This window comes from Thunnus albacares, chromosome 13 (assembly GCF_914725855.1).
Source record: "Thunnus albacares chromosome 13, fThuAlb1.1, whole genome shotgun sequence".
Taxonomy (NCBI): domain Eukaryota; kingdom Metazoa; phylum Chordata; class Actinopteri; order Scombriformes; family Scombridae; genus Thunnus; species Thunnus albacares.
In genome coordinates this window covers 6,462,293-6,490,281 of record NC_058118.1, presented here as the reverse complement: position 1 = coordinate 6,490,281, position 27,989 = coordinate 6,462,293, and the positions used below count along the sequence as shown (strand labels likewise).

The following is a 27,989-nucleotide window of genomic DNA, read 5'->3' as shown; positions in this document are numbered from 1 at the left end:
ACACAGAGTCCAAAGATGGCTAACAAGCAGTCAAACAGTGGCCTTTGAGCAGTAACTGGGTGACAGCTTCAAACGGACCCGACTCGAAAAGAGCGCGGTCGTTTCTCATGACTGTTTGACTTCAATAATACGGTTTCATGTGCCTTTCTTTTTTTTATTTTTTATTGCCTAAACACACACACACTTAAACACACACACACTCATATGCATGCAAACTCCACATCTGACAGAAAACAAGATTCAAATGGATAATAATAAGACTACAATACTGTAGCACTTGAGTTTCACTATGAATGAAAAGTATGGTACAAATTAAATGTGTAATTATTATCATTATTGTTATTATTATTAATATGTAATTTAGTAATAATAGATCTGAGGAAACCAATGAATAAAACATTCTCTTATTTAACAATTACCAGCATGCAGAGGATAAAGTTCATTAGAAACACCCCTCAAACCCACAGAAAAAAAAAGTTGGGTTGAATAATTCAGTTTCAGTCCTTGATCTAAATGTTATCTAATGTTTTTCTGCCTCTTGATGAGGATGAATCTGGGGCTAAGCTCCCTTTGATCAGAAGATGAAGCAGGCGTTCTCTTGATCTTCCAAGTAGCTTAAATGCTTTCCACGGTGGGAGGCTGACCTCAAACCTGAAGTTACATTACAGACGGACAGAATTCCTATCCAAACTATCCAAAGAAGAACTCAATCACCTCTGAATGTCAAGTGGTGTGGTCTCAAGAGGACGTGAGAGGACGTGAGAGGAGAGGAGAGGAAGGCTCTAAACGGATGCCCAGTGTCGTGTTTAATCTTGGCATCTTTCTCAGCATACAAGAGAATGAGTCTGATTTGGTTATAAAGATGATTCATACTTTACACCTCCAATATTTGTTGTGGTTGCAGTGTGAGCTACCTCAGTCTCACAGGGATGCAGGACGGAACAAAAATAATACAACCTCCTGTGGTGAGTTGAGTATTGCCTCACCAAGCACTGGAAATAAAATATATAATGTAAATAAAATTGACACATACACACAAACACAATAATACTTCCACTGCAAGATTGTGAGAAATGGGATAAAACATCACAAGCAAACTCCAAGAAGTATCATCCAGTGAGTGTGTGTGTGTGTGCGTGTCTGTTTGTGTGTGTGTGTGTGTGCAGTCAAAGGAGGAGGATTAAAAACGGATGCGCTTTAACATGTGAAGAGTGGCACGCTATTTTGTCATCCTGAGCGCTTTGACACAGGCCCCGCTGAGAAGCCGGGAGCGGGGGTGGGTGCGGATTTGTTTACGGAGATAATTAATCTCAGGTAACCTTAAGACAGGAAGGTGCTGCATTGTGTCTGTGAGTGGGCTGCGGGTTACGAAGACTGCGACAACACCCCACAGCAACATAACAGCCTCTCAAGGACTGCAGCCGGCGTAGAGCGTGCCGGTGTATTGATCTCTATCAGCTGCTAATAATTCTTGAAGTACAAGATAGTTGGAGGTTACAGCATCAGGAGTGCCTGGCGGGAATAAATAAATCAAATAAATCTGTTTAAACCTATTTAAATGAAATGTTTTGTTCTGGGTTTTTTTTATTTTTTCAGGAACATCCTGATCACATTCACACAATTACACATTCAAGACCTGGAAGCTGCCCAGTACAACCACAGTGTGATCTGATCAGGGTTAAAGGCCTCGCTCAAGGACACCTCAGTGGTGGTAATGAGGGAGGGGCAAATGCTGCTTCTTCACCCAGATTTATCCTGCCGGGGTCAAAGGGATTGAACCGGTGACCTTCCAGTCACAAGCTCACTTCCCCGTCATTTAGGCCACCACTTCTGGCTGTGATGGCCTAAATGATCATATTATCAATGAGGACTGAGCCGTATTATCATCATGGGGAGCTGTGAAACATGTGCGAGTGATCATACTTTTATTTCTATAAGACTTGTTCTTGGTGTTATGTTTAAGTCAAAGTAAGTTAAAATAAATGTCACAAATATGGATCTAATTTTAAAAAAAAACTGAACAGATGGTAACAAATGAAGTGATCTCAAAATCATATGCAGATTTTCTAGCTTCTCCAACGTTCCTCCATCCAATTTTGAATCTAGTATCATGTGTTACGTCCATGTTGTAGCAGCCAGGCCTGTCTAGTGGAGTTAAATTTGACTTTCTGTACATTTCTATTTATTCATTTTGTCTTAGTTACAGTAAAGGGGAATATTCAGGAATTTGTTTATAATAATACGCAGTTATTTGCTTTGTTCAAGCATCTGTAAGAGATCATTTACAGTTAGTCATTATCGTTACCATCAATCACGAACACATTGTGACTACATAATGAGAAAAACAGAGAGCTACAAAATGGGAAAAACAAAAAACAAATAATTTAAAGGCAGTGCAGAAGACAACTAAGGGAACAAAAACAAATACGCTCCACAAATCCAAGTGATTACATCTGACATATTTAAGCTTCTTTTCAGTATGAAATATATGGAATATCTTTGTAATGCATGGGGAGGGGGTCTGATTGCTTCTTCAATCCCCTCCTCTGATCACCAGGATCAAACAAATAAAACACAAATCTTAAAGTTTCTTAAAAAGACACTTCACATCCACTCCGCCCAAATGATACGGAAGTAGAACTTGACTCTTTAGTTAGGACTACGCCCTAAGTGGATTTGGATTTGAGACAGGAACAGAGACTGACGAGCCTTTTAAATAAAACATAAAGGAATTACCACCTGCAGTGAAAGCATACAGCCCAGCTACAGTCCTCGCCCAGCAGGCTGAAGAGCAGATTCAAGGAGAATCAAACACTAATGTTTCAGGCTGATTTTCCTGTTTCTTGCAGATCTGAGTCTATCTGCCGTCGCTTTCTTTGAATAAGCGGAGACACCCCTGCTGTGCTCTAACATTGCAGCAATTTGTATGTGTGTTTTTTTTTCCAAAACACATAATCAGACCACATGGAGAGACGACGTCTGGCTATTGTGCTTTGACACTTGGTAAATGCTACCTGCCTGAAAGACTTCAGCCTGAAAAAAAAAGCTACCTTTTACCCCCCCATGCAAACTGTCCCCCCCCCCCCCCTCCAGGCTCCACCAACAGCGGCTTCGCCCTTCAGGAGAAGCTGAAGAAGACGGAAGTAGGACAGGAGGAGGAGCGGTGTGTGTCTGCCAGCGGGATGAGAGGAGAGGAGAGCGCAGGGAGGCATGCACTGACAGTGGCCGCATGTGGTGATGAGGGACAGCAAGGAGAGCCGCTGGAGATGCTGCAGAGAGAGGGGGCAGTGGTGTTTGGAGGGGGGGGGAGCGGGGGGTATCACGGCTCATCTATGAACAATGTGAATGTAGAGCAAGCACTAGACAGATGCTTTGTAGAGAAAGACGGCAGGGAGAAGATATAGCGGGAGTGATTGACATTTCTCTCACACCTCTATGAGCAGCCACATCCTAATACAAGCTAATCCCTCTATCAGCCTCTTACCTCACCTGGGCCTATCTCGCCAGCAGCAGCGCTCTGACAAAATGGAAGACTGCATTCCGAGATACACTCTGTATTTTTTTTCTTTTTAGTTTGCACAGTTGTGCTCAAGTCCCATGCAGCTGAGTATCTGGTCAGCGCTGTCACCGGCCTTGTCAGTCACAAAGCTCCTGCTGACTTTTTCCTTTTTAACTCAAGCAGCATGTCACAAACTGAGCGCTGATTACTGATTCACAAGGTCTTCATAAGGACTGAGACAAACAGGCGTTTGCTATGTCGGCATGAACTGCAGTAGTCGTTTTGTCACACAGCTGTGGAACATCATGCAATTTGCAGCAGCGCGATGTATTGAGGGGTTTTTGTCATCAATTGTGGCCGAAGCTAACGAATATCTGCAGAGTATTTTCTCAAATAATCAATTGATTGTTTGGTTTATAAATTAAAAATAGTTAAAAATCAACCACAATTAACCCGAAACCTCGGGGACGTCTTCAAATTGCTTGTTTTGTCTGATCAACAATCAAAAAAAAAGTTTACAGTGAAATAAAACGGAGAAAAGCAGAAAATCTTCACATTTGAGAAGCTGAAAAAAATTCTAAAAAGCAAAAAATGCTTCGGAAAATGATTCAAACGATGAGTTGATTATTGAAATAGATGCAGAGTAAGTGTCTGTAAATCTACTAATGGATTAATCGACTAATTCTTCCAGCTCTAGTATCAATATTTTGTGTCACAATATAAATGAATTTGTTAGGAGACGGGCCAGAGCCAGTCACCGGCACTAAAACTAAGGTTCCCCCTGCAGAGATTTACTGTGTGGAATCTACAATCTCCTCTTGAATCAATATATTCAAATAGAATATAAAATTTTGCTTTCATTTCTTTTGATATTTGTTACATATTATAGAATTAATTAATACAGTTGTTTCTTAGAGGGATGTCAGAGGATCTCATACAGCCTGGAAACACTGCAGAAGCATCACAGCAGACGAGTTCAATTTATGTTTTAATCTTTCAAAAAAAAAAAAAAAAAACCCAATAATTTACAAGATCTTCTCTTTCTCTTGCTGCTTTGATCAAAGTCTCAAATGAATCAGAAGCTGTAAATATTCCCTCAGTGCACAGTTTTGTGCAATATTTTCATATTTAGGAATAATTCACAGTTTGGCTGCTGGTGAGATCTGTCACTTTCAGTCCACCAGCACACAGAGGATTCACACATTGTTAATAAAATGACACCAAGTGAACCCTGCCAATTAGAAATAGATCATCAACATTACCTAAATAATGTGTCTGTGAAAAAGTAGATCTAATTTTACTTAATAATAAAACGGGTTAAAATAATACAGCCCTTACATTTGACTGACAAAACAGATGATTTCTCATCTTTTGTCTATTTACAAAAACACTCAAAGTGTTCAACACCAAGACCGTCCAGCTTATGACAAACCATCTGTGTACACAAAAGTCAGGTCTAATTTCTGCTTCTTTTAGTGAATCCAGTGTCAGATAACTATCACCTACATGTTTAGGTGAGACCAGCAATGCAAATATATTCCTGCTGATTCGTCAGGATGCAGCCTGTGTGTATTAAACACGGTGTGTAAACTGAGTGGAGGCGGTTTAACCAGACGATACAATTCACAAAAATGGAAACAAGATCCCAGTTACATTGATATTAAATGTCCCGCAGCTAGGTCAGGAGGGGGGGAGGAATAAAGAAACGGCAGCTGGCCACAGTGCAGCGACGGAAATCGACGAGTTATAAAACACCACCATCTGCAAAGCGAGGAGAGGCTGCCAGCACAAACACGGTCTCCGCACGGCGCTTCACTAATAAAGTGTCCCTCTTCATCCCTTATAAACCAACCGCAGGAGGAATTTATGAGACACAAACAAGACAAGAAGCTAACGTAAACACCGCCTTAATACGCTCATACAGTATTTATGAACCAGGAAAGGAGAGGGGAGCTGTTTCTTCTTCAGTGATGCCCGTTATTATCCCTGCCTCCACCAACTTGATCCTATTTGAGCTTCTTCTAAAACTCTTACCTTTTCTGCAGTCTTCTGCCTCGGAGGGGTGCGCGTTTCTAGCGGGTATTTTTCAGTATTTTGGAGTCGGGTCGGTGCTGGTGCTGATGTTGAGCCGCGTCTTGTGGTCCTCCTCGCTGCCTCCGCTCGGCTTGTGGTGCTGAAGTGGACAGCGCACCGCGGAGCTCCGGGAACAAAACCCCCCACATACTGCGCTTCTCCGGCCGGCTTGCAGCACAGCGCCCCCTGTCGCAGCGGAGGAGCGGCCGTTGTAGGGAACCACATGGAGTCAAGTGCACTGGGATAGCGTCACCTAGCGCAGGGATCCCCCCAATGTCTCTTATATGTAGGGTTTTGTCTTCAGTATGGATCTCATCTGTATGCCACACTTCAGTTTCTGTATCATTTGGAAGTCATATATACAAAAATGCCTTTTTCATAAAACACATTTTGACATGACACAGTAGGAAAAGCACAGGCAATAAATAATTACTCACTCACTCGCTCAAAAATGTATTTTTCTTCTTGTTCTTTCAGTTGGATGTCTGAGCTTCACTGTGAAGAATAATGTATGTCAGAGTTTGACACTAGAAAGCTGTTTTTTAAAATTCAGCTACTGAAAGTTTCTCTGTGCTAACCTTGAATCTGAGTTGAAAGTGTGAGTATGATTTGTGACATCACAACTAGTTTGCAAGCCAATCCTGGTCCAATAGGCGACTTTCCCAGGTGTGACATGGGAACTTGAAGTCTCCACTGAAGGAGATATTTTGCATCCAGCAGTTAAACTCTTTAAATGAAAAAAAAGCATATTTATAGGTTCTGGATCATTCAAGAGATGGAGAGGATGTTATTTTAAATGTTTTAACGCAGTAATTGCATCTTTTTTGTGGAAAAACCATATCGGACACACATTATTATTCCAAGCAATGTATTTTTATATGTCTTATAACATATCTGGAGAGGATCTTTAAATTAATGATGGTTGAATTCCCTTTAGCTGCTTCAGTTTCAGGGTTCTGGTAGTGTACATGCTGGCTCATTGTCACTCTTTCATGGCTTACTGAGACACTTGAATGGAACATAGCCAAAGTCTGCCTTGCAAAAGGTCTATATATTACTGCATTCAGGGATAATGTACTTTATGTAAATGTAAATTATATCAGTTGCATGGGCTTTTGACATAACTTCAGGTTTAGTTAACTTTTGCTCTTGTTGTAAGGTATGCCACAAGATGTTTCTTATGATTTAGTGTAAAATTGCACAAATAAAAAAATTCTAATTAAATCAGCTACCCTTACACATTATCATATAATGAGCAGATAAATGCATAATTTAACTATCTTTCATTTTACTGGGCACCCTCTGGACCCCCTTCAAGGAGCCCTGGTGGTCCGCAGACTCCACTTTGAGAATGGCTGCACATTATATCCTGAAATAACCCCTGACCTCTAAAGCTGTTAGTTTTTTCTTACTTTTTGGTGTGTAGTACAGCATAAGACAAGAGTGAGTTGTATTAGGACATACTGCGTTGGGTAAGTGTCAGTTATTGAAGGCAATAATGTATTATACACAAAAAACATAACCTGAGATGTCAAAGGAAATGAGAATAAATGGAGTTGTCAACTGATGTTACTGAATTATTTCAACAGAAAATTAAGCAATTCATCACAGTCACAGTGACGGACGCCTCCTTCCACTCGCTGCTTTACCAAGAAAATGATTGTGAGGCTCAGAAATTATTACAAGTGTATGTTACATGTATGTTCAACCTTGGTAAGAATTTAAGCATAGATCACATGCAGTTCCTATGATTTTTCTTTTGGGGTGTACATTCTTTTTGCAGCCGGTGAGTTTTATTGAAATGTGATTATGCATTATTAAAAGTCTTGGAGCTGAATGTTGAGTCTTTTTTTAATCATTCCACAGGCCCTCCCCTGGCTAAGCCTTGTGGTGGGTTTCCACTGAGTCTGTTCTTCACAGTCACATGGGGTGCATATTGTCCCGAGTGGCGGGATGTAAGGAGTGGTCCAGGGCAGCAGCGGGGTCACCCTGGGTGACAGCGAGGGTGGCCTGCTCTGGCAGTAGGCTGGGGTCTGTCAGGATGGCCGTAGTGGTACTCAGGAGACGGAGTGAACTCAGAACCACTGAGGGGAGACACAAATGACAGATTACAGCTAATGTAAAAGGACATATGGGATATACATTTTGTGCTTTAGGTCAGTTGTGCTGGACTCACTGGGTCTTAGGGAGGGCAGGGAGCAGTGTTGGTCCAGCCAGGACAGAGTGGATCTACACAGGTCCTCCACGCTGGCAGTGGACACCATTCCATTATAGGACTCGAAGAGTGGCTCGATGATGATACTGAACTGACACTGAGTTGAGGAAGGAAATCTGGCTCATTCAAATGTGACACCTGAGTTCATGAATTTTCTTCAAGAAAGTGTTTAAAGGACTTAAAGGAGAAAGTTATTCTATATCTTTTACCCTCTTTAATGCATTAGTATGTCTCTCAATACTTTCTGACTACCCTACCCCATCTGTGGAACGCAGCCCAATGCTCGTTTTTTCCTACTTAAGATGTAAATCTTTAAAATTGGTCATAATAATAACATTGTTTCATTTTTTAAAAGTTGTAAGTTTTCCTAAAACAGCTGAGCACTGTAGTTTTTAGCAAACAAACAGGAGTAAATAGTGCATTTGTTGGGAATTATTTTTGGCTGCAGATTAATACACATTAGGTGCACCAGTGAATATTTACAGCAGCAGGATGGTGTATGTGGAATCACTGATGTGTTTTTGGCAAAGAGGAATCAGGCTTTAGCTACACAATACCTGTTGTAGGATCTGTTTATTGTTGGTTTTGGTCTTTTCATGGGATTTGTTCACAATAGTTTCAGTCATAACGCTGCATATGAGTGGTTTTGGAAGCAGCAGTCAGCAAAAAACTGAATGTGTCAGTTCTGGTTGGTGAATAGCACTGGAGAACATAGGAAATGCTGCTATCTTGACTATGCAAAGAGAAAATATCCTCTTGGAAAACAGTTTGTTTTTAATTTAGAATATCATCAGTTAGATAAATGCACAATCTCTCGAAGGACCGTAGAAAACACTTTAATATTCAAGTAAAGAAAAGGCCCGAAGTGTTTTAATACAACACACAAAGATGATAAAATCAAGATCTAATCTTCCTATCTTGCCTGCAAGCTAAAGGCAGCAGTGACGGATTAGGTGACCATTAAGGAAAGAATTATGGATAAAATTTGCATAATATTTTTTTAATGCAACTGGCATTTGCAACACACAAGCATTTATTTTATCTGCTTGATTACACTGAAATGATGAATAATGTGCTTAGTATAAACTGAAACTGGCGTCTTGTACTTAAATCTACACAAAGTCCAGTTTGATTATAATTCTTGTTAAATATTTATGCAGAGTTCTGTAATATAACAATACCAAGACCTACTCTGAGTTTACCGACAGGATGTAGCGACAGGATTTTTTTGGTTTTGTTTAATGATGTGATGTTTTAACTTAATCTACAATCAAAACAAGGATACGATCCAGAACTTCCAGTTTTGTAGAGTCTGTGCCTGGACGTATTCTCTGAACTTCTGCCTCATGTGGTCGAAACGCTGTCGTGTGATGGGCACACCGGTGGCTGGTAGCTGCTGCTGGCACGCGCTGCGAAAAGAAACATAACGAGTCGACAACTGTAACAGATCTCGATCAGCGTGCATATTATTACAATGGATTAGTAGATAAACAGTATAGTACCGTAACATACTGTAACTGTGTGTGGATGGTTACCAGACCTCTGCTACTTTTTAAAAAACTGTCCATTGTGATTTCAATAATGTTATAGGATTACACATTCTGATATTAAATAAAATCTTAATATCATCCTGATAGAATGTGAAACCAACATATCCATCCAATCTTTGTGGACATGCATACACTCGCATCCATGCACACACACACACACACACACACACACACACACACACACACACACAGCATGCAGAGGTCAAGCCTAGCTAAAGGTCTCACTTGATGGCAGAGTTCAGGAGCTGGATCTCCTCTCTGAGTCTCTGAGCCTCTTCGTGCAGCTGAGCTCTCTCCTGCTGCATCTTACTGATGTACTCTCCAGTCTTCTGCAGAGTGGTGGCTTTGCTGATCTGTGCCAGCAGACAGAGGGATTACTACATGTAAGCCATACGCCGCAAATACTCACAAATATTCAGCATTACTGTGGTTAACATTCATAATGATGTTTCCTCGGCTGCATTTACATGTCACATAGTGTTTCAGATACACTGTGTATCTACTGAATTGCTTTTTGGTGATGTCTTCCGCCTTCACCTTTCAGTACATCAGTTTTTAATGCAGCTGCACATCCTTTCACACTACAGTACCTTTATGCTTGGCTGAGAGCTGAGTGTTGTCACAAGGTTATGTAAAGTGTCAAATCCCAGTTTGATGTTGAAACGCCTCTTCTGCTCAGCTGAGATATGAGTTATCCTCCTGGTCTCTGTTTGCTGCAGAGAGCTCAACTTAGAAATACGCACATCACACTGAGATTTACCCGCTAAGTCAACAATCAATATATGTAAATTAAATGAGACAGTATGTCCTACCTTACTCGATTCTATCTTTCCATGTCCTGAAAACCCTGAGTGTGGGGACTCGGGGTTGGAGGCTTTGTCTAAAGCGTTTGGTGGCGATGTTTGGCCTGGATGTTGTGGGAAATTGACTAAAAGAAAGAAAGATAACTATATATGATTATATATGCAGGGAAATTAAATGACCTCTACATTGACACAAAGTTTAAATCTTTCATGTACTCTTAAAACACCTCAGAATCTCTGCATATTCAACAGCTGCTGGCACACAAAAAGTAGAAACTAAAAAGATCTACGTGTTGCTGGAAGATGCTAACATTTTAGCATAAGCACTATACTTTGTGTTAAAAGACAAGGAGCATTGTTCGAATTAACAAAAGTGGCCTTTTAGTAATTTAAACTTGTGGTTTTCTATTTATGTTTTGGGCTGCAGATTCATAAACTTTACAAAGGATTCATCATTAACTGCAGAGTTCATGTAGCCAGACTTACTTTTAGAATCATTTGGGGTATAAAAAGCACACATATTCATCTGTTACACATTAATCTTTTGCAACTGGATACTCTTTTATTGAAAAGCACCTTCACTTATGATGTTGTTGCATTACACAAGCATATTTTACCATTGTCCTCCACGATGCTGTCAGGCCAAGCTGCCTGTCATTTATCGTTTACAAAAACCCAACATGGAGTAGTATGCTTAAGTGAGCATTGAACACTGGAGCCAACAGTCTACCAGGGATCATTCACATGGATCAGCTTATCATGTCACTGTTCCTTAAATATTATACAGTGTATTCCTTGACAATCATTCGACAATTAAAAGAAGACTTGATCCATGTATTTTGGAATTGTTTCACTGGAGCAAAATGAGCATACCGGTTAAGCTGTTCCTATCTGTGCCATAGAGCTGGACAGGTGATAGTTTCTCCGTCTTGGGAATGAGGAGGGTTGTGCCGGGGTGCGCTGAGCCGTGGGTGAGCAGGGCAGACACCGCCGAGCCTCTGGAGTTGTTGGCATGGGGTCCGCTGTGACCCAGGGTGGCACTCTGGCTGTGCAGTGGTGTCAACACTGGGATCCCTGCAGGCCAGACAGCTCCATGCTGCAGCTGGGATGAAGCTCCTCCAACACAAGTGCTGCTGCTTGACTGCTGAAAAACACACAACCTCTACTTAGATGTGTCATGACCCCCAGACGCTGTTAGACAAGTTAGTCAGCATTAAGCTTTCTGGTGTAAGAAGCTTATGTTTATGTAACGCTTTCACTTGAAAAATCATTAAGTTTGATAGTAGTTTTTCACAGAAAACTTCAGATAGGGTTCCACTAGACACTTTTATCAATGCAGCAACCCCGAGAGCCAACTTATATTTACGTTAGTTGAACAGCGGAGGCCATTAGAGTACAAAGAATCCACCGATTAGCTACAAGTATCAAACTTTTAAGATAATCTTTGACAGTTTAGCTAATGGAAGGTAATTTAATGTTCATACAGAAAACCAATAAAATACTTATTTATGGCAAGAGTTGGATAACAATAACAGGTAGAAATGGTAGAAAAATGTAGGTACAAGTGAAGAGGAGAAGAGAATCTAATGACTCTGCATTTCAACAGCCAAAAAAAAGAAAATGTTACATTTCACTCTGAACAAATGTGAAACTGGCTTGATGCAACTTTTAGTTACTCAATTATTTGTTGTAGAGATGCTGTGACAGGCTAGTTATCAACACTGCTGTTGTGAAACTGAAGAACAGGCTCACCAATGTGCTGGGAGATGATGACCTCTGACCTTTGGCTGCTACAAGAGAACTATCAAATCCAAGCGATGGCTTCCCTAAAAGCACAAAAACAAATTTTGCAATTTCTTTTAGATTAATAACTATCAAAGATAGAACTAAGGAGAGAATTGACTCACGTTGGTGGGCGCCTGAGGAGAGCAGTTTAGCCAGGCAGCTAGTGGGTGTAGGTGCAGTGGACGGGGCGCCAGACGGAGCCACAGAGGGACCAGCTGTCCTCACTCCTCCTGTCTTTTGCTTGTGCTTCCCTCTGACCCCTGTGGCGGACACCTGCTCTGGGACTGAGAAGCAGTGGGCCGCTGTGACAGAGGGCAGCGCTGCGTGGACCGGGTCAGACACTACAGCCGGGTAACTGAGAGAGTGGCAGGGAGTCTGAGGGTATGCGTCTCCTGTGTGAGGGTAACCATGAACCTGATGCACAGAGCCCTGGGCCCCCGTGGTGGAGGCGGTGTGAGTGATGACAGAAGAGGTCACACTGGTGGTTGTGTGGTAACCAAACTTGTGGCACGGCAGTGGGTACAAAAAGGGAATACTTGCAGAGGCTGGCTGCTCGATGCTGGTGGTGAACGCTATAGAAACAGGTGGATCAGGGAACGACTGATGTCCATATGGCATGTTCCCTGATATAATGCTGGATGTGTGGTATTCACCGCAATCCTGGCCTGGCCTGCTCTGGTCTGGCTGGGTATTGGATGAGGAGGGCTGAGACAAATTGTCAGACGCCAAATTGGGCTGCAAAAGAAAGTCTATTTTATTGACTGTGAAGTACTATGAGGTCCTACTGCAAATACCCAGAATACAGTACTTCTGTAGTAATACGTCTTACAAGCAGGTGGAGCTCTTAACATCAGCAGTACCTGAGTCAGCTGGGTGTCAATAAGTAGCTGAGGAGTTGTTACGACAGGGGAGGTAACTGGAGCAAACGCTACGCTGGATGAGTTCTCAAAATAGCCACAGTCAGCAAAACCAGTCTGCTCAGTTGGCTGGCCCCGGTAGTTCATAAAGATATCTGTGAAAACCACACAAACACTGTCAGTCATAAAAACACTTTGAACACTGATACTATTGAAAGATAGATTGTTTTGGAAAAGAGATGAAAGAGATTCCATATTCAAAACTGCAAAATCTACTTCTTCCTTTCCTTTATTTAACCGGTGACAATCTGGCCAAGAAGTTGGCAACGTTATGACATCAAACACAATACAAACAACATGAACAGGCAGAGAAATCATATTCTACTTAACCCAGATCATGTCTACATTGCTTGTTTACAAAAGCACAAGAGAGCTCTGCTGAAATCATGTAATCTACTGTACGATCACCTCCAGAAGTACCTCACCAGACTGGAGTTTTAGTCCATACTTTGACTGCAAATATTAGATGTTAATGTCTTTATTATAGTTGTCCCTCCTATACTAAAAAATAAATTGCTTGTTGTTACTTCTACTTGGATGTTTGAGCTTCATTGTGCAGAATGATGTTTGACACTAGAAGACTGTTTTAACATACATCTGCTGGAAGAGGAAAGTTTCTCTGTGCTCACCTTCAAACAAGTTTAGGACGTGTATCTACGAGCATTATTTGTGACATCACAACTAGTGTGGAGCTAATCGTGGTCCAGTATGCAACTTACATAAGTGTGATATGGAAACTTGAAACCTCCAGTGCACAAACACTGAGAATGGACTTTACAGTAGAGTAGGAAACATCTTGTGTCCAACGGTTAAACTTTTGAAATGAACAATAATATCAACATGTAATCTTAAGAGTTTCTAACAAGGTCATTTTGGGGGGTAATTAAACACACATTAAACATAAATTATAATTCCAAGAGAGCTATATCTATTCAGAATTTTGATTCTAAATGAAAGAAATACAAATACGCTGAAGATGCTTCAGTATTAGTTCCAAAGGCTAATGATGGTTGTCGGTATTAGACTTAATCCAAAGGTTCAGCTTTTTTGAAGAACACTTGTGACAAATGAAAGTCGATTAGTTTTAAGATTAGTACAGTATGTATGTTAATAGTATGTCATTTTTGCTACTTCAAATAACGTAACACCACACAAAATGCTGTCATTCTTTAACAGATGTGACTGAAAGTAACCTGAAATACAAAAACTGTCAGTCTGGTCATGGCTTGATTTCAGAAACTCAAACAACAAAACACAAAAAAAGCAGAGTATCAAAGCTATTTGCTTCGTATCTGCCAGGTCACATATTTCTGGAGCCATACTGGCAACTGACAGTGGCAAGCTGCCATCTGTGATTACAAACTGTTTCTCCACATCTGATATTAATGAGCGCAAAACAATCTTCAGCTAGTTAAACAGACAAACATTCACTCACTTGCTTCAAACTCCGAGACGTTGATTCCAGCATTAAAGAACTGAGAGTCTATCATCAACCACCACACCGAACTCAGCATGACACAAGCACAAGACTAAAAACACAAGGCTAAAATCTGGCACAGCCTGAAAATACATACCAGTATGTCTTTGTTGTCATCTCAGTGGAGGAAATTACTGGCACAACATGCTGCCTCAGACAGGTGATCTGTGTTTCCATTTAGGAAGATCACAGTGGAAGACTGTGCATAAATTAAACTGCTCTGACAGACACTCACTAACTCCCTGGACCTTGTGACCAAAAGAGAGGCAGACAGCTGATCCCTCAGGACCCTGCCAGTGCTGTGAGAACAAACAGTTACACACACACACACACACACACATATTACAGCATTGGGCAGCAGGTTGTCTGTGGGTTACAAAGGCTGACTTGTAGCCAGAGGGCTGCTAGATTGCTTCACTGAAAGTAACACAGAGGCCAAAACAGTCTCAGCCATTGTGCCCCTGAGCAAGGGACTAAACTCCAGCCTGCTTCCTCCCTGCTGTCTGTGTTTTGCTCCAGGCTAGCTGTTTGCTCTGAAAAGGCAAGCAGCCAAAACATTCCCTTTCACACACTAAGGGATGTATCAACATGTATTAACTAAAAAAACAACTCAGTCAGTGCTCAGAGACCGAACGCTGTTGCACCAAAACATATTCAGATTCGGTCAGCATCGATTTATTTTCTTTTTCTTTCAACCTGGATTAACTGTTTCTCTAACAGTTTTGGCAGTTTACTTAGGAATTCAGCTAAAGCAGCAGGTTTGGGGTGGAAGTAAAATGTGAAGCTTTCTTTAATGAAAGGTAAGTGACTTGAAATGTTTCCTCGGTTACACATTGAAAAGCCTACTGCTTCGTGTGGCCGTCCATCAAAATTGAGAACAAATGTACACTGAGAAACTGGCTCCAGTGCAACCTCAGCATCATTGTTACTCCATCACGCTGGGTTCAATCATGCAATTTTACAGTATCCTCCAAATTCCTTAAAAAAAACCCCCAAAGTATCTGGCTATGAATATAAATGCCATGACATTCTTGACTTTAAATATTTCATGCTAGTCTTTATGCATTCCCCAGCGTACTCTGTACAAATCACTCTCTAGCCTTGCACCTTTAGCCACAAGGACATGGATTTTTCTTCTGTCTACTACAACTAGTGTCTGGAGCATGCCCAACAAAAGCATTCATTTGAAATTGTGTTTCTGGCCACTGGATGAATGTAAGTCCAATATTCACTATGACAACAACACTATGAGAGTGGTAAGAGTGAACCAAAACTGTAAAGTTGTGAGCTGAAAAAACAAAGTACTGAGCTAAAAGTCACAAGCTCCGTGAAGCTGAGGGGAACTGAAGAGACTGATAATAATATTCTATAGGCTCGTAACTACGCCTGACCCCTTTCATATAGTCATTTGATCCATTGTTAACATGTTAATGATTTGCAGGAGTCTGTCTATATCTAGTGTTAAAGCCGATACTTCAGACAAACAAAGTCAACCTTCAGAATAAAGCAAATATTAAAATCCTCTCAGGTTATCATCAGAAGTCTCTTCTTCAGAACTTGGAACAAAGGTCAAGCATGTTTTTGGAGAAGGAAATTCCACCATCTCCCAGCCCATCCCTTTATTTCCCCTGGCCTCATAGGTGGTGCCAGAGCCAGGGATAGTGGTTAAATACAGTATCAGTCAAACGTTTACATCCTCTTCCACTTCCCCATTCTCTGGCTCAACCCTGTCTTTGACCACTGTTTAGCCTTTCGGGGCCAAATTATATATGCAGACACAGCACAAAGGAGTGTCACTCAAGAGCAGAATTTTTGACTCTGGCATTAAGAAAAATAATAAACACATAAAAAATACAACATAAAAGAATCTCTGCATTAAGTCATTTAATCTCAAAATCAGTTTCATGATCTAAAAACTTAATACCAGACTAGATTATTTCTATTTTGGCTTTTTGCAGTGTGTCTCAATGGGAAAATATCTATCAGAGAAGGTGTCTACAATTATGTTCTATTGAGAATGGAGACACTAAACTCCCAAACTGAAAATCTGACATGATTTTAAACCTGTGATACCTCTTCTCATGAATCTGTCAGTTGAGGCTTTTTCTGTCAGCTTTCAAATACATTTTTCTTCACTGAATCAAGCACACACATACCACACTGTCACTGAATAATTAACTACGTTGAAGACGAGCAGTTGAAACTGGATTGATACTGCAAGGAAGCAAAATCAATGGAGGATATTGATCTTCTGCCATTCTATGACAACATGAAGATCCCACTAGCACACAAAACAGACAGACAGACAGGCGGGTAGACAGTACCTGGTATATCCATGAAATCATCCAGGTTGGGCTGCAGAGGAGTCAGGCCTGGCTGGATCATATCAGCATTGCTAGTGTACGCTGACGATGAAAAGAACATAACATCAGACATGAGAGAGACAGAAATGTGGGAGTGCATCTGTCAATGTGTCATCTTTCTTCATAGGAAGTTTCCTTATTTGTTGGGCGGGTTGTTTTTGCTTCTCAACCCATGTGACCATCTACTGCTTTATGTGGCAAAACTGTGGCAGTGGGTCAAACATTAAAGCCCCTCAAAACTTTCAAATGTTTCAAATGATATTAAAGGAACATTTAGACATTTTAGGTAATACACTTATTAGATTTTTTACTGAGAGGTAGCTGAGAAGATAGATATCACTCTCATATCTGTCCCTTCAATATGAGGCTACAATCAGCAGCAGCTGGTTAGCATAGCTTAGCATAAGTGACCGCAAGACTCCAGGAAGTAACTGCAACCGGCAAAGAAACGTTACCCCTGTAAATCCCTGGATTGATGTTTTTATACAGTTTTTGTACTGATTAAACAAACGAGATACAACGTGTTGAGTCTTACTATCAAACAGAACGAGGCTAGCCTTTTCCAAATTTAAGTTAAGCTAAACTAACCGGCTGCCAGCCTTTTATTGAATAGACATAAATGAGAGTGGTTTCAATTATCTATTCTAACTCTCTGCAAGAGAGCCAATAAGTGCATTTCCCAAAATATCGAACTATCCCTTCAAATATTGATGACTAAATAAGCAACAACAAAATTTATGGCTCGGAACAAAACATTATTAGGTATTATTTATTTAGTTTGACAGTCAAAACCTCAACTTATCTGCTTCATCAGAACTATATGGGTGCAGTTTGGTCAGATTTGATTGACAGTGGCCTATAAACAACAATCCAACTTTCATCAAATTTGATATAAAATGTTGCTCAATCATGCTTGGATTATGGAAGTACGTAACATCACGTTTTTCCAACCGAATCCCCACTCACTTCAAACCAGAAAAAACAAATATTCTGTGTTCATGTGGGAGCCCATCATTCACAGAGACACTGATTCAGAAAATTGGTTTTCAGGGGTTTTAAAATGTTTCATATGACAGATTTCCAAAGTCTGGATTCTTACAATTCACTTTGTTACGGCAGATATTCTTATACGATAGATTATATCTGTCCTTAAGTCCTATCCTCTTGGCTACTGTTTATGACAGAGATGGTAGCTAGCAATAGGAGTTTTGACAATTATTTGATGAAAATGAAAATTAATTAGCCGAGGGAATTTTTCAGCCAAAAGATGCATCCAAATGATAAACATACAATAGAAATGAAGACATACAATGTTGTCATGTAGTCCTCAGGCTATCAGTTATCATCCTTATTATTAAGCATTTTTAATAATTTGATGTTGGATTTGTGACTGGTTTGAGACCAGTACAAAGTCAAAGTCTCAAAGTCATTCTGAGCATTCAGAGGACAGATTACTCACTGTTGTGGCTGTCACTGGCCCAGGGGCATGGCTTTTGTGTCATGGTGAACAGGGTGTCGGAGATGTCAGACAGAAGGCAGTCCAGGTCAAACATGTGGGCTTCAACCGGCGCAGCCTCAGGCTCCTGATACATCTGATTGGTCCATTTCTCCAGCTTGGCCTGGCAGATTTGACCCTGGAGCACATCAGCCAGATATTAAATCACCTAAAGGACCAACTTCTATGAAGTGACACATCAAGTCAATCCCTGATCTATCCATTAGAGGGCCCTCTGCAAAAAGAACTGAAAAGGCCCAAAGTGAGGCATGGATGGCATTTGGTTCTCCCCATCTACGTCCAGCTTTAGGTGTGCCATGGAGATGAAAAGGTAGTGGCTCCTAAAAAAATGTTATATTTGTTGCACTAAGAAATGCATGTAAAACACCAAAGAGCTAAATAATATAAGATACCGTTTTTTCAACAACTGAAAAATGAATGGATCCAGTTATGCTTTTAAATATGACAATGTCAACTCACTAAAAAAAAATATCAAAGCTGCATGAAAACATTTTACATCCACACACAAAATAAATATTGCATCTAGCCAGCCAGAAACATGTCATGTCAAATAGTTCCCAGTGCCTGTTCTCTTCTCAAATCCCAATAAAGAACTCACAGGAAATGAAGCTCCAGTCCTGGTCTCTTCCTTGTGTCTGAGATGCTTTGCTTCAGCCTGATCTTCTTGTCTTTACCCTCCACCTCTAAGTCTGAGGCCACATTTATAGGGAAGCCCAGATTGGACCAGGAACTGTTTTGATTACGTCTAAGCACACGACATCCCCTCTTATAATTTATTTATTTACCTCTCGATTTGTTTTCTTTGAGAGAGAATATAAGTGTGTACAAGTACAAATGAGGTAAGATTGGTGTGTGCATACGTGCGTGTGTGTGTGTGTGTGTGCAGTGCATGATGAAAAAGCAGTTTTGACATATTGTTCAAAAACACTAGCCCCTTACAAGTTATCATTATGGCAGCTTTGTTCATTTCTTTATTTTGATGTCTCACCATCAGTAAAGCAGCAGCCTTTTGTCCCTGACCTAATTCTGGCAGTCACATTCACGTGCGGACCTGAGGCCCCAATCAACACAACCTGCTGTTGCCTTGGTGAAGAAAGAAACATACATGCATATGAGCACCTTGCAATTTGTCACTTCCGATGGGCATTATTTACAATTTTTGAGCGGTTTCCTCCAACAAGGTGGTACATTACATTACTTTAGTTTAATGTGAAATAAACAGTGATAAAGTGAGATGAGATGAAAAGAAAAGAAATAAAATATGCAGAGATTAGTCAGGAGAGATACGATGAACAGAGATGAAAGATTAGATGAAATTAAATAACATTGGCAGAGATGAGATTTCAACGCCAACAGCCTCTTACTCTTGAGCCACACCATTACTTTGCACGTTGACTGTACACACACATATAAAAAGAGTCTACAACCATGCTAGTGGCTGTGTGAGGCTGTACTTAGGCACAGCAGTGTTTTAAGGTAAATGCTCAGCATGCTAACATGCTCACATTGACAATGCTAACATGCTGATACTTAGCAGGTTAAGTTTAACATCTTCATCACCTTATTTTAGCCTATTAGCATGCTGACATTTGCTAATAAGCACAACGTGCAGCTGAGGCTGATGGGAATGTCCTTAATTTTGCAGGTATTTGGTCATAAAACAAAGTATCAGACATATTAAAATCTGATAACAGCACTAGATGAAAAGTCAGGGAATCATCAAATTCTTTGGAATTCATCCTCTTGTGACATTGATTATGTGTAGCAAATTTCACAGCAATCCCTCAAATAGTTGTCAAGATATTTCACAGTCAGTCGATCACCAAAGTCAGTAGGATTCCTCCTCTGGGGAGCATGAATGCCTGTACAAAATTTCATGGCAATACATCCAATAGTTTTTTAGATATTTCAGTTTGGACCAAAGTGGTGGACCAACAGACTGACATTGGAATCCATAAAGCCACACCTCTAAAGATCAATGGTAATATTCCATAATTACCCATGTACAGACTTCTCATTAGTTGCACAGTCAACTCCCCCTCATGAAGCAGTTTCCCTGCTACTGCTTTTGTTTATGACTTGATTCTGTAGTCTGGTAGAACTTTGTCTCATTCTCAAACTGACAGCATAGAATTTAGTTTGAATCTGTAATAAATTTGCTCACAGAATGCTTCTAAAATATGATGCCTGGTGAAAGTTGATAAAGCTACTTTACCCACGCAAATCACAATGTTGAAGATTTTATGAGAATGGGGCTGTGGCTAAAATTATAGAGCCAATTAAATTTTAGATTGATGATAGATAGGGCTTTGAGAGCTGTAAACTGTCATTAAGTAGTGTGAAAGAAGTGTTCTTTCCCAGGCATTGGAAATAAACCGTTAGGAGAAAAGCAAGATAACACAGAGCATAAAAACCTTAGAGATCTTTGACCTGTCAAGTACTTGCTGATATGTACCCTTTCAAGTGCCGTGCAATGCATATCATTTGATTTACAGACTGACAGATTATCTTAGTTTGCAGCGGTCTTAATTTTGATCTCAGGTAAAGTCTGAGGTCAAAATGACTGAATTAAACAGCACAGTAAATGATGCTGGCGACGGTGAAAGAGGGAGTAGTGGGATGGCACAGTCACACGGTGGGCTGTGACTTGAGAGGGCACATGTCACATTCTCATGTGAATACTATTATGAATGAGGTGCTTCCCCAGGGTCCCTCCCTCTCCTTTCTCCCACCACCTTTGTTGGTTTCTGCTACTATGACGTCACTGTCGTACTCGCTGCCCCTCTGCTGCTCAACTTTCACAAAGCGCTGCTGGAAGTAGGTCAGATTTGATTAAATGACATTAAATTCTGCAGCTATTTCCCTTGAATAAAGATAAAGCCTGAGGAGCTGTTAGAGGTATTGTTGCTGCTGGCAAACAATATGTGTCAATTGCCTACAAATGTCAGGGCCATGACGCAAGTTGTTTTGCACGTTTCTGTTTCTTTCTTTTTTTTTTCCACTCTCTCTTTTCCTCTCTGGTTAACCAAGGGAGGCTACATCCACATGCTAAAAATAGCCGCTTGGACAACTTTGATGATCATATGGTCAGCTGCAACTGCATTCAAAAGTAAACAGTGCTAGCAGGTCACCAACACACACACACACACACACACACACTGAAGCCTGGGTCAGTCGGCCAACTTCAGCCCTCAAGGGTCAAAATCAATGTTTATGTGTTTCCAAAACCTATAGAAAGACAGACGATAGAGTACGACTAACACAGGACTTGAATCTTTTGGTCATACCTCTTGTAGCATTGATAAAATATCATCCTTCTTTTTCTGAAGCTGCAAAGGGAAAGAAGAGAAGAAGAAGTGTGGAGTTCGAATTAGAAATAAAAAATATATATACAGGAGATGAAATGTGTGTGAGTGCTCACCCTCTTCTTATAATAGATCCTCCACTTGTGATACTCCTTGATCACCACCTCGATCCTTCGCTTCCAGTAGCTGCCCTCTAATACGATTGCCTGTTGACATGAAGCAGAAATACCGAGCGTGAGACTTTCTGCACAGAGTAAATCATACACATGTTCAACCTCATCAGTTTGCAGTACAACAATCAACATAAAGGATGTTTTATTAACTGTCAGGTGGAACATTATGTTGTTGAAAAAGAACCCAGCTGGTGTTTCATTAACCTGATTTGATTAAAAATACCTTCCCCTACGACACAAATCACTCACTTCAGGCTTTCGGTGTGCATCTGCCTCAGAGCCCTCCAGCGGGCTGACAAACCCGCACACTGGGTTCTTCCTCTTCTCCACATCTAAACACAGCGGACACAGAGCGACAAAATCAACAGAACAAAGTGGATCTGTCTTCAATTTCTCTTTTATGTTTGGTCACTTAGGCGTCATTTTCTTAGTGGAGAGATGTTAAAGAGTGGTGGACTCACACTGAATGAACCAGGCTCTCCAGATCGCGTTGTTCAGACGGATCTTATCCCTCCACAGCAGCCGCAGACCCTTAAAAGACTTCCACTTGGGAGAGACAATCTTACCACTGCAAGAAAAAAAAACCCAAACAAAAACAATCATAGTTTTGTGGTTGTTTTGTCAAATTCTAAGAATACATCACTTATGACAATGATTAATGTTCATATCACTTCTTTTTTTTATTATTTATTTCATAAAAATACCCAATACACCCCTAAAAACAATGAAAGCGAGGAGCAGACATGCGGAAATGACTAGATAGTCTTTAGAAGAAACAGGACACAGTGGAAAAAAATGCCCCAGTTGGAAACCTGTCCTGATTTTGACTAACAGCGCCTAATCAGCTTATTCACCACTATGCTGCCAGGCTGTTTGCACTTTTTTCCAGTGTCCCTTGGCCTGCTGAGTGGTGAGAAAAGGCCTCCTAATGTGAGGTGCTCTGGGAGTTGCTAGGAAGCCTGGGGAATCATTTTCAACATGCTTTTAATGGAGTGACATCGCTGCATGTCACACACTCTAAAACAGCAGAGACAGCATATTACTGCAGGAAAAACCTATTAGGAAGAGAAACAATTAACTCCAGTCTGATTAATGACAAATACTGTGCAGCAGAGCAGCAGCGGTTTGCACAAATATGATAGTTAGTCCTATCTGCTGCACATAATACCGTACATATACACATCACTTTAATAAAAAACAGTCTCCAGTATTAATATGTTTTAGGTTCTTCTTCTTAGTGGTCTGTTTTATTGCTAATCATGTCTCGCTTAGGGTTTATTGTGCAACTCTCATCAAACTATAAAAAAATACAAAATTGGCACACGGTGACTGATAGGAAAGAATGTCTTCTTCAGGCCAAAGGTTGATGGTAACTCATATAAACAAGCTGTTGAAGCAGCGCTCAAGTTGGCTACACTTTATAATAAGGGTACAAAACATATACATAACTAATGCATGAGCTGTGATGATTTAATGAATGCAGGATGTATCATGAACTCCTGTTGCTCACCATTAACAAATGATCAAGTCACTATGACAGTATGTAATTAGTTAACACTTAAAAAATCATCAGTGTTGATTCACAGTAGCTTCGTACATTAATTGATATATCACCAAATTAGTATTCCAGTTACATAGTAAAGTGTGTTTCATAGCCATGCATCTGATCAGCCTTTATAAAGCAGATCAGCATTCTCATAGAATAAACTGGAGAAATTATATAAAAGGTTTAAAATCAAACTGGTAATCAGATGCAAACATCTACATGTTGCTGCATGATCCAATGGTCTTTATGCCACATTTACAAGCTAGCAACACTAGATAGATGTATTTACCTGCTCAGGCAGTATTATGCTTCATGTTTATACCCACAGTAACTGTGTTTACAGTCTTTCTAGTTTGGCGGTACACCAATTATTGTATAATAACTGTAATAACTGTAAATTAACATTCATTAATTGATGATCTACTGATAATAAATAATAATTTAATAAATAAATAATCACATGCAGTCACAGTGATAACATCATCTGTTAATGGTGAGAAACAGGAATTCATGATACATTCTGTATTAATCCATGCATTAAATAATCATAAGTCATGCATTAGTATGTTTTTCGTACCCTTATTGTAAAGTGTTACCCTGAAGCTACATCTTCTCAAGCACACAGTCTGCATTCAACTGTATCTTTAAAAAAAACACTCACTTTAACATAGCAGGGAATACAATTAAAGTGCATACTGGCATGTTAAATCTTTATAAAATAATAAATGTAAAGTTAAAGCAAAAGGCTACAATTTAACTTAAAGAACAGTAAATAAGGCAGGGGCATCTTTCCAGGGTCTTCTCTCCTTCCCTCAGTTATATTGTAATCTTTCCTGTGCTGCCAACTAGAATCAAAGTCCAGTTTTCAGTGAAGATTTTCTAAGCTGTTGTGCAAGAGACTGCAAAATCCCTCTTCCACACACCACTAGACCCTTACTATCAGTTTTAAGAGGGAAAACTCTTGAACAACATATACCTATACGTGGAGCTCTTTTTGTGCAGTGGTCTGTGGCTCTTAAAAACATATGTTAGCTACAGAAAAGGATCACTGCAGGGGGGAAAACAATCATCAGTTATAGCCTGCAGGTTCATTTTTAAATGTGCTTTTTAATTCTTAATCAAAAAACTTTCCTCTGAAAAGTCACCCTGGTTTCAAAGATTTTATACAGATGCATGTATAAGCTCCAAATAATGCACAACGGTTTTTGCAGCTGAATTGAAAGAGTGAACTGAAGGGAACACAACAGAAAATAAGGTTCACACCAATTTAAAGAGGGCAGATCTGCAAATGAAAAAGCAGCTAATCTGAGTTGAGGTGGGTTCATCCTGTCCCTGACGAGTTTATAGAGACCCACCTGTAGGCCAGGGACATGCACTCAAACAGGCGGGTCAGAGTGGGGTCGATGCTCAGGCTCCCGGAGCTAAGCGGGCCGTACCGGTACGTCTGGCACCACGTCCGGTTCACCGTGTCGAAGTCGTATCTGTGAGACCCCCCGCTCTTCCTCCTGCGCGGCGCGGTGTCGCTGTGGGGCGACGACACCATGAAGTGTCCGCTGTGGATGACCTGCGTGCAGGGGAAAGACCCGGCGGACGGTCCGCTACCAGTCACCCGAGCAGGTTCCCCCTCAGGCTCAGACTCTGAGTCTGAGGAGCCCTGGAGCTCGCTCTGTCCGGCTGAACCAACTTTCCCTTTGCCCTCCATACTGCGTTTTCATTCAGTGTTGACTATCCGCCAAACTGTGAACTTTCTCCTCAGCTGACGCCCCCTCCTCCTCTGTCTTCAATGAGTTTAATATTTCTTCAAAGAGCAGCCGCTTGGTGAAGCCAGTGAGGCCCCTCATCTGTCAGCTGAGACTCCGTCTCCCTCTGCAGCTCTGGATACAATATGTGTGCACTGTTGTGCAAGAGCACACTATCATTATGTCAACTCCCTATGGTGGTAAAGTCCTTAAGAGAAACCGATGAGGGCGGTAATAATTAATAGACCAATCGCAAAAGAAAATAATAATGATAATTATGTTAATTATAATAATGTCATTATTATTGGGACTTATTGTTTTTATTCTGACCGTTTCATAGTTCAGGTCGGCCTATTTGAATTTTTAATAATGGAATATATTGATATCGTACAGTAATTGCACAGTAGGTTATTGGCTAGGACAGGCTTCAGTTTTTAATTTCAAGGAGCCAGAGGTAGAAAGTATTGAAGTACTGTACTTAAGCTACAACTACTACTACTACTACTACTTCGCTTGAGTATTTCTGTATTTCTGTGTGCTACTTTATAGTCTCTACATTTCAGAGATTTATTTCAGAGATTTAAATTAATTTATATATGATCAGTTCATAAAATGATACATTGTTATATGTTAAACTAACTGGCTCACCAGTATGTAATTTTGTAATTATTAGCTCCAGCTTGACTATATTAAAATGCTGCAGTGTTTACACATTAATGCATTAGTAATAATGTTTCCATAATAAAAAAAAAGTTTTTATAATTTGTTTAGATTTTACAACACTGAATGATTGGGCGTTTATTTTGTCACTGATCATCAGAAAAGTCAAATAAGTGAAAAAAAAAGATCAAAGAATACATTTGCATAAGTATTCACAGCTGAATCATTTCATACTGGTGCAGTCAATTAGTTTTAGAAGTCACATAATTAAACACACCTGTATCTGGAAGGTCCAACTTTTGTTGAGTCACTGGTGGCAAAACCTACATCATGAAGATAAAGTAACACTCTGCGACAAGGTGATTGAAAAACACAAGTCACGGAATGGATCCAAGAATTTTCAAGCTATTGAACGTCCCTTGAAATACAGTTAAATCAATCCTTAAATGTTAAGGGTATGGCACAACCACAAATCTGCCTAGAGCAGACCATCCTCAAAGACTGAGTGAGTGTGCGAGGAGGAGATAAATGAGGGAGGTCACCAAGAGACCTGTAGTCTTGACTCTGAAGTAGTTCCAAGCTTCAGAGGCTCAGATTGGAGACTGTGCATGCAACAGCAGCTGCCTGGTACTTCACTATTTGCAGTTTTATGGGAGAATGGCAAAGAGAAATTCACTCTTTATAAAAAAAACAAGAGAAAAACTCATGACATCTCAGTTTTAGTTTGCCCGAAGGCTTGCGGGAAACTCTGAAATCTGAAAATATAGCCTTTTGTACACTGGATTAAACGTTACACTGCACATCATCATAAACATGAATCATGATGGTGGCAGCATCGTGCTGTGAGGATGCTTCTCTGCAGCAGGCCCTGACAGGTTTGTGAGAGTGGAGGTTAAAGTGAATGCGGCAAAATCCTGGGAAAACCTGATGTGGTCTGCAAGAAACCTGCAACTTTGGAGATTTGTTTTCCAGCATAACAATCAGCCCAGACATAAAGCCAAAGCTACACTTGAAAAACAACGTTAATGTAGTGATGTGGCCGAGTCAGAGTCCAGCTCTCAATCTAACCAAGAAAGAATTTGTGGCTGGACTTAGAAAGGCTGTTCTCTCACAATCCTCATGCAGCCTGACAGAGCTTGGAGCAAATTTGCAAACAAGAAAGGGGAAAAAATCCAGATGTGCAAAGCTGATGGGGAACTATTCCATATTTGTAATTAATTTAGCTCACTTTGTAGAGATCTGTTTTTACTTTGACATTAAAAATAAAAACACATTAAATCCCCTCCGTTTCAATGACATGAAACAATAAAACATGGAGACCCAAGGGGGTGAACACTTTCTGTGCTGCTTAACAACTGAAAAACTGTGGCTTAGATGCAACACTAGAATTTATATACTGTAAAATGTCCTCAGCTCAGTCACTTCATGTACTTAGGAAGGTTAAAAGATTAATAAGTCTGTCTTTTCTGTGGTTTCAATTTTTTGAGTATTGATCTCAGCTTTTACACACTTGTACCACAAGAAACTCATCTAATACAGATGTCTGGAAAAGATATTTTCCTCAGTCACTGAATCTTTGACTGTAGAAAGATGTAACTTATCCTTTGCTTTATACTTTAAACCACATTTAACAGAGAAAATGTTGCAAACTGAATGCTTGGAGAAGATAGTGGACTGGTACAGCACAATCTTCTTATAGTCATATAGAAATATTCTGCAGTTTTTTAAAAACTTGGTTTCCTTCAGACCTGAAACCCTGAAAACAAAGATGTTATCATTCCTCCTGTTCATACTGACCATCAGGGAATCCCTTCATAGTGCAGTTTTCCTTCTGCACAAAAATGTATTTAAAAGCTTCAATCGTAGAGATATCTTTCAACGTTCGTCTTTTTAGTCCCAGACTTTTTGTTACTATACTTCCACTGCAGCTCAACAGGGAAACACTGTCTGAGGAAACACCAAGAGGGAATTTGATGCTAAAAAGACTGTAAATGTGGCAGATATCCACTTGATATGACTAACTCAGATTGATGAAGCCTCATATAAGCTTCACATCAACTTTTACATTTTTGCACAAAATGATTTTGGCTCCATCACTTAAATTGAAAGCACATTTGAAGAGGATCTTTTAATAGCCAGTATGAACAGGGGGAATGATTACAGCGAGGAAAACCTGACTTTTAAGACACACCTGAAAAATTGTGAGCCTATCCCTTCATTTCAGATTGGGAAAAACTCATTCAATGTTTTTAATCAACTGTTTTAGTAATTTGGGCTCTAAATAAATGCAATATAGTCACCTCTGCATTTTCAGACACCATCAAAACATTAGTAATACCTGATGGTAATAAATAAAATAAGTCATCGA

The 27,989-nt window shown here is 40.2% G+C and overlaps 2 protein-coding genes across 6 annotated transcripts in view; both read right to left on the bottom strand.

Annotated features, from left to right (window-relative positions):
• srrm3 (serine/arginine repetitive matrix 3) overlaps positions 1-5,721 on the bottom strand; it is a 74,191-nt gene extending 68,470 nt beyond the window's left edge. Inside the window, exon 1 of the mRNA XM_044371178.1 lies at positions 5,534-5,721. The gene's annotated coding sequence lies outside the window, so the exon portion shown is untranslated. The remainder of the gene's footprint in view (positions 1-5,533) is intronic.
• Positions 5,722-7,329: 1,608 nt separating this feature from the next.
• On the bottom strand, positions 7,330-25,109 carry LOC122995976 (carbohydrate-responsive element-binding protein). 5 transcript variants are annotated; one of them, XR_006406904.1, is made up of 17 exons: positions 24,578-25,109; positions 22,138-22,244; positions 21,926-22,008; positions 21,620-21,709; positions 21,486-21,527; positions 18,142-18,316; positions 16,644-16,724; positions 12,786-12,937; positions 12,048-12,660; positions 11,893-11,966; positions 11,014-11,284; positions 10,150-10,265; positions 9,928-10,065; positions 9,563-9,690; positions 9,073-9,196; positions 7,749-7,873; positions 7,330-7,656 (listed from the first exon to the last, which is right to left on the bottom strand). XR_006406904.1 is itself a non-coding variant. In XM_044371452.1 (17 exons), exons 1-17 carry the CDS (start codon positions 24,922-24,924, stop codon positions 7,493-7,495), a joined length of 2,835 nt encoding a protein of 944 aa, XP_044227387.1. In that variant the 5' UTR covers positions 24,925-25,108; the 3' UTR covers positions 7,330-7,492. The 5 variants fall into 5 exon arrangements, 4 of the variants coding, with proteins under 4 accessions (XP_044227387.1, XP_044227389.1, XP_044227388.1 ...); XM_044371452.1 differs by having other exon boundaries at positions 7,749-7,878; positions 24,578-25,108; XM_044371454.1 differs by having other exon boundaries at positions 7,749-7,878; positions 9,928-10,050; positions 24,578-25,108.
• Positions 25,110-27,989: the final 2,880 nt, after the last annotated feature.

Excerpts from the sequence above, each read along its gene's own strand:
- LOC122995976 (XM_044371452.1), bottom strand. The coding sequence starts at position 24,924 with ATGGAGGGCAAAGGGAAAGTTGGTTCAGCCGGACAGAGCGAGCTCCAG. Across the intron at positions 18,317-21,485 it reads TTTTATCAATGCTACAAGAG|GGTCAAATCTGCCAGGCCAA; the intron begins GTATGACCAAAA and ends GATGTGCTCCAG. Across the intron at positions 16,725-18,141 it reads GGCCAGTGACAGCCACAACA|CGTACACTAGCAATGCTGAT; the intron begins GTGAGTAATCTG and ends TTTCATCGTCAG.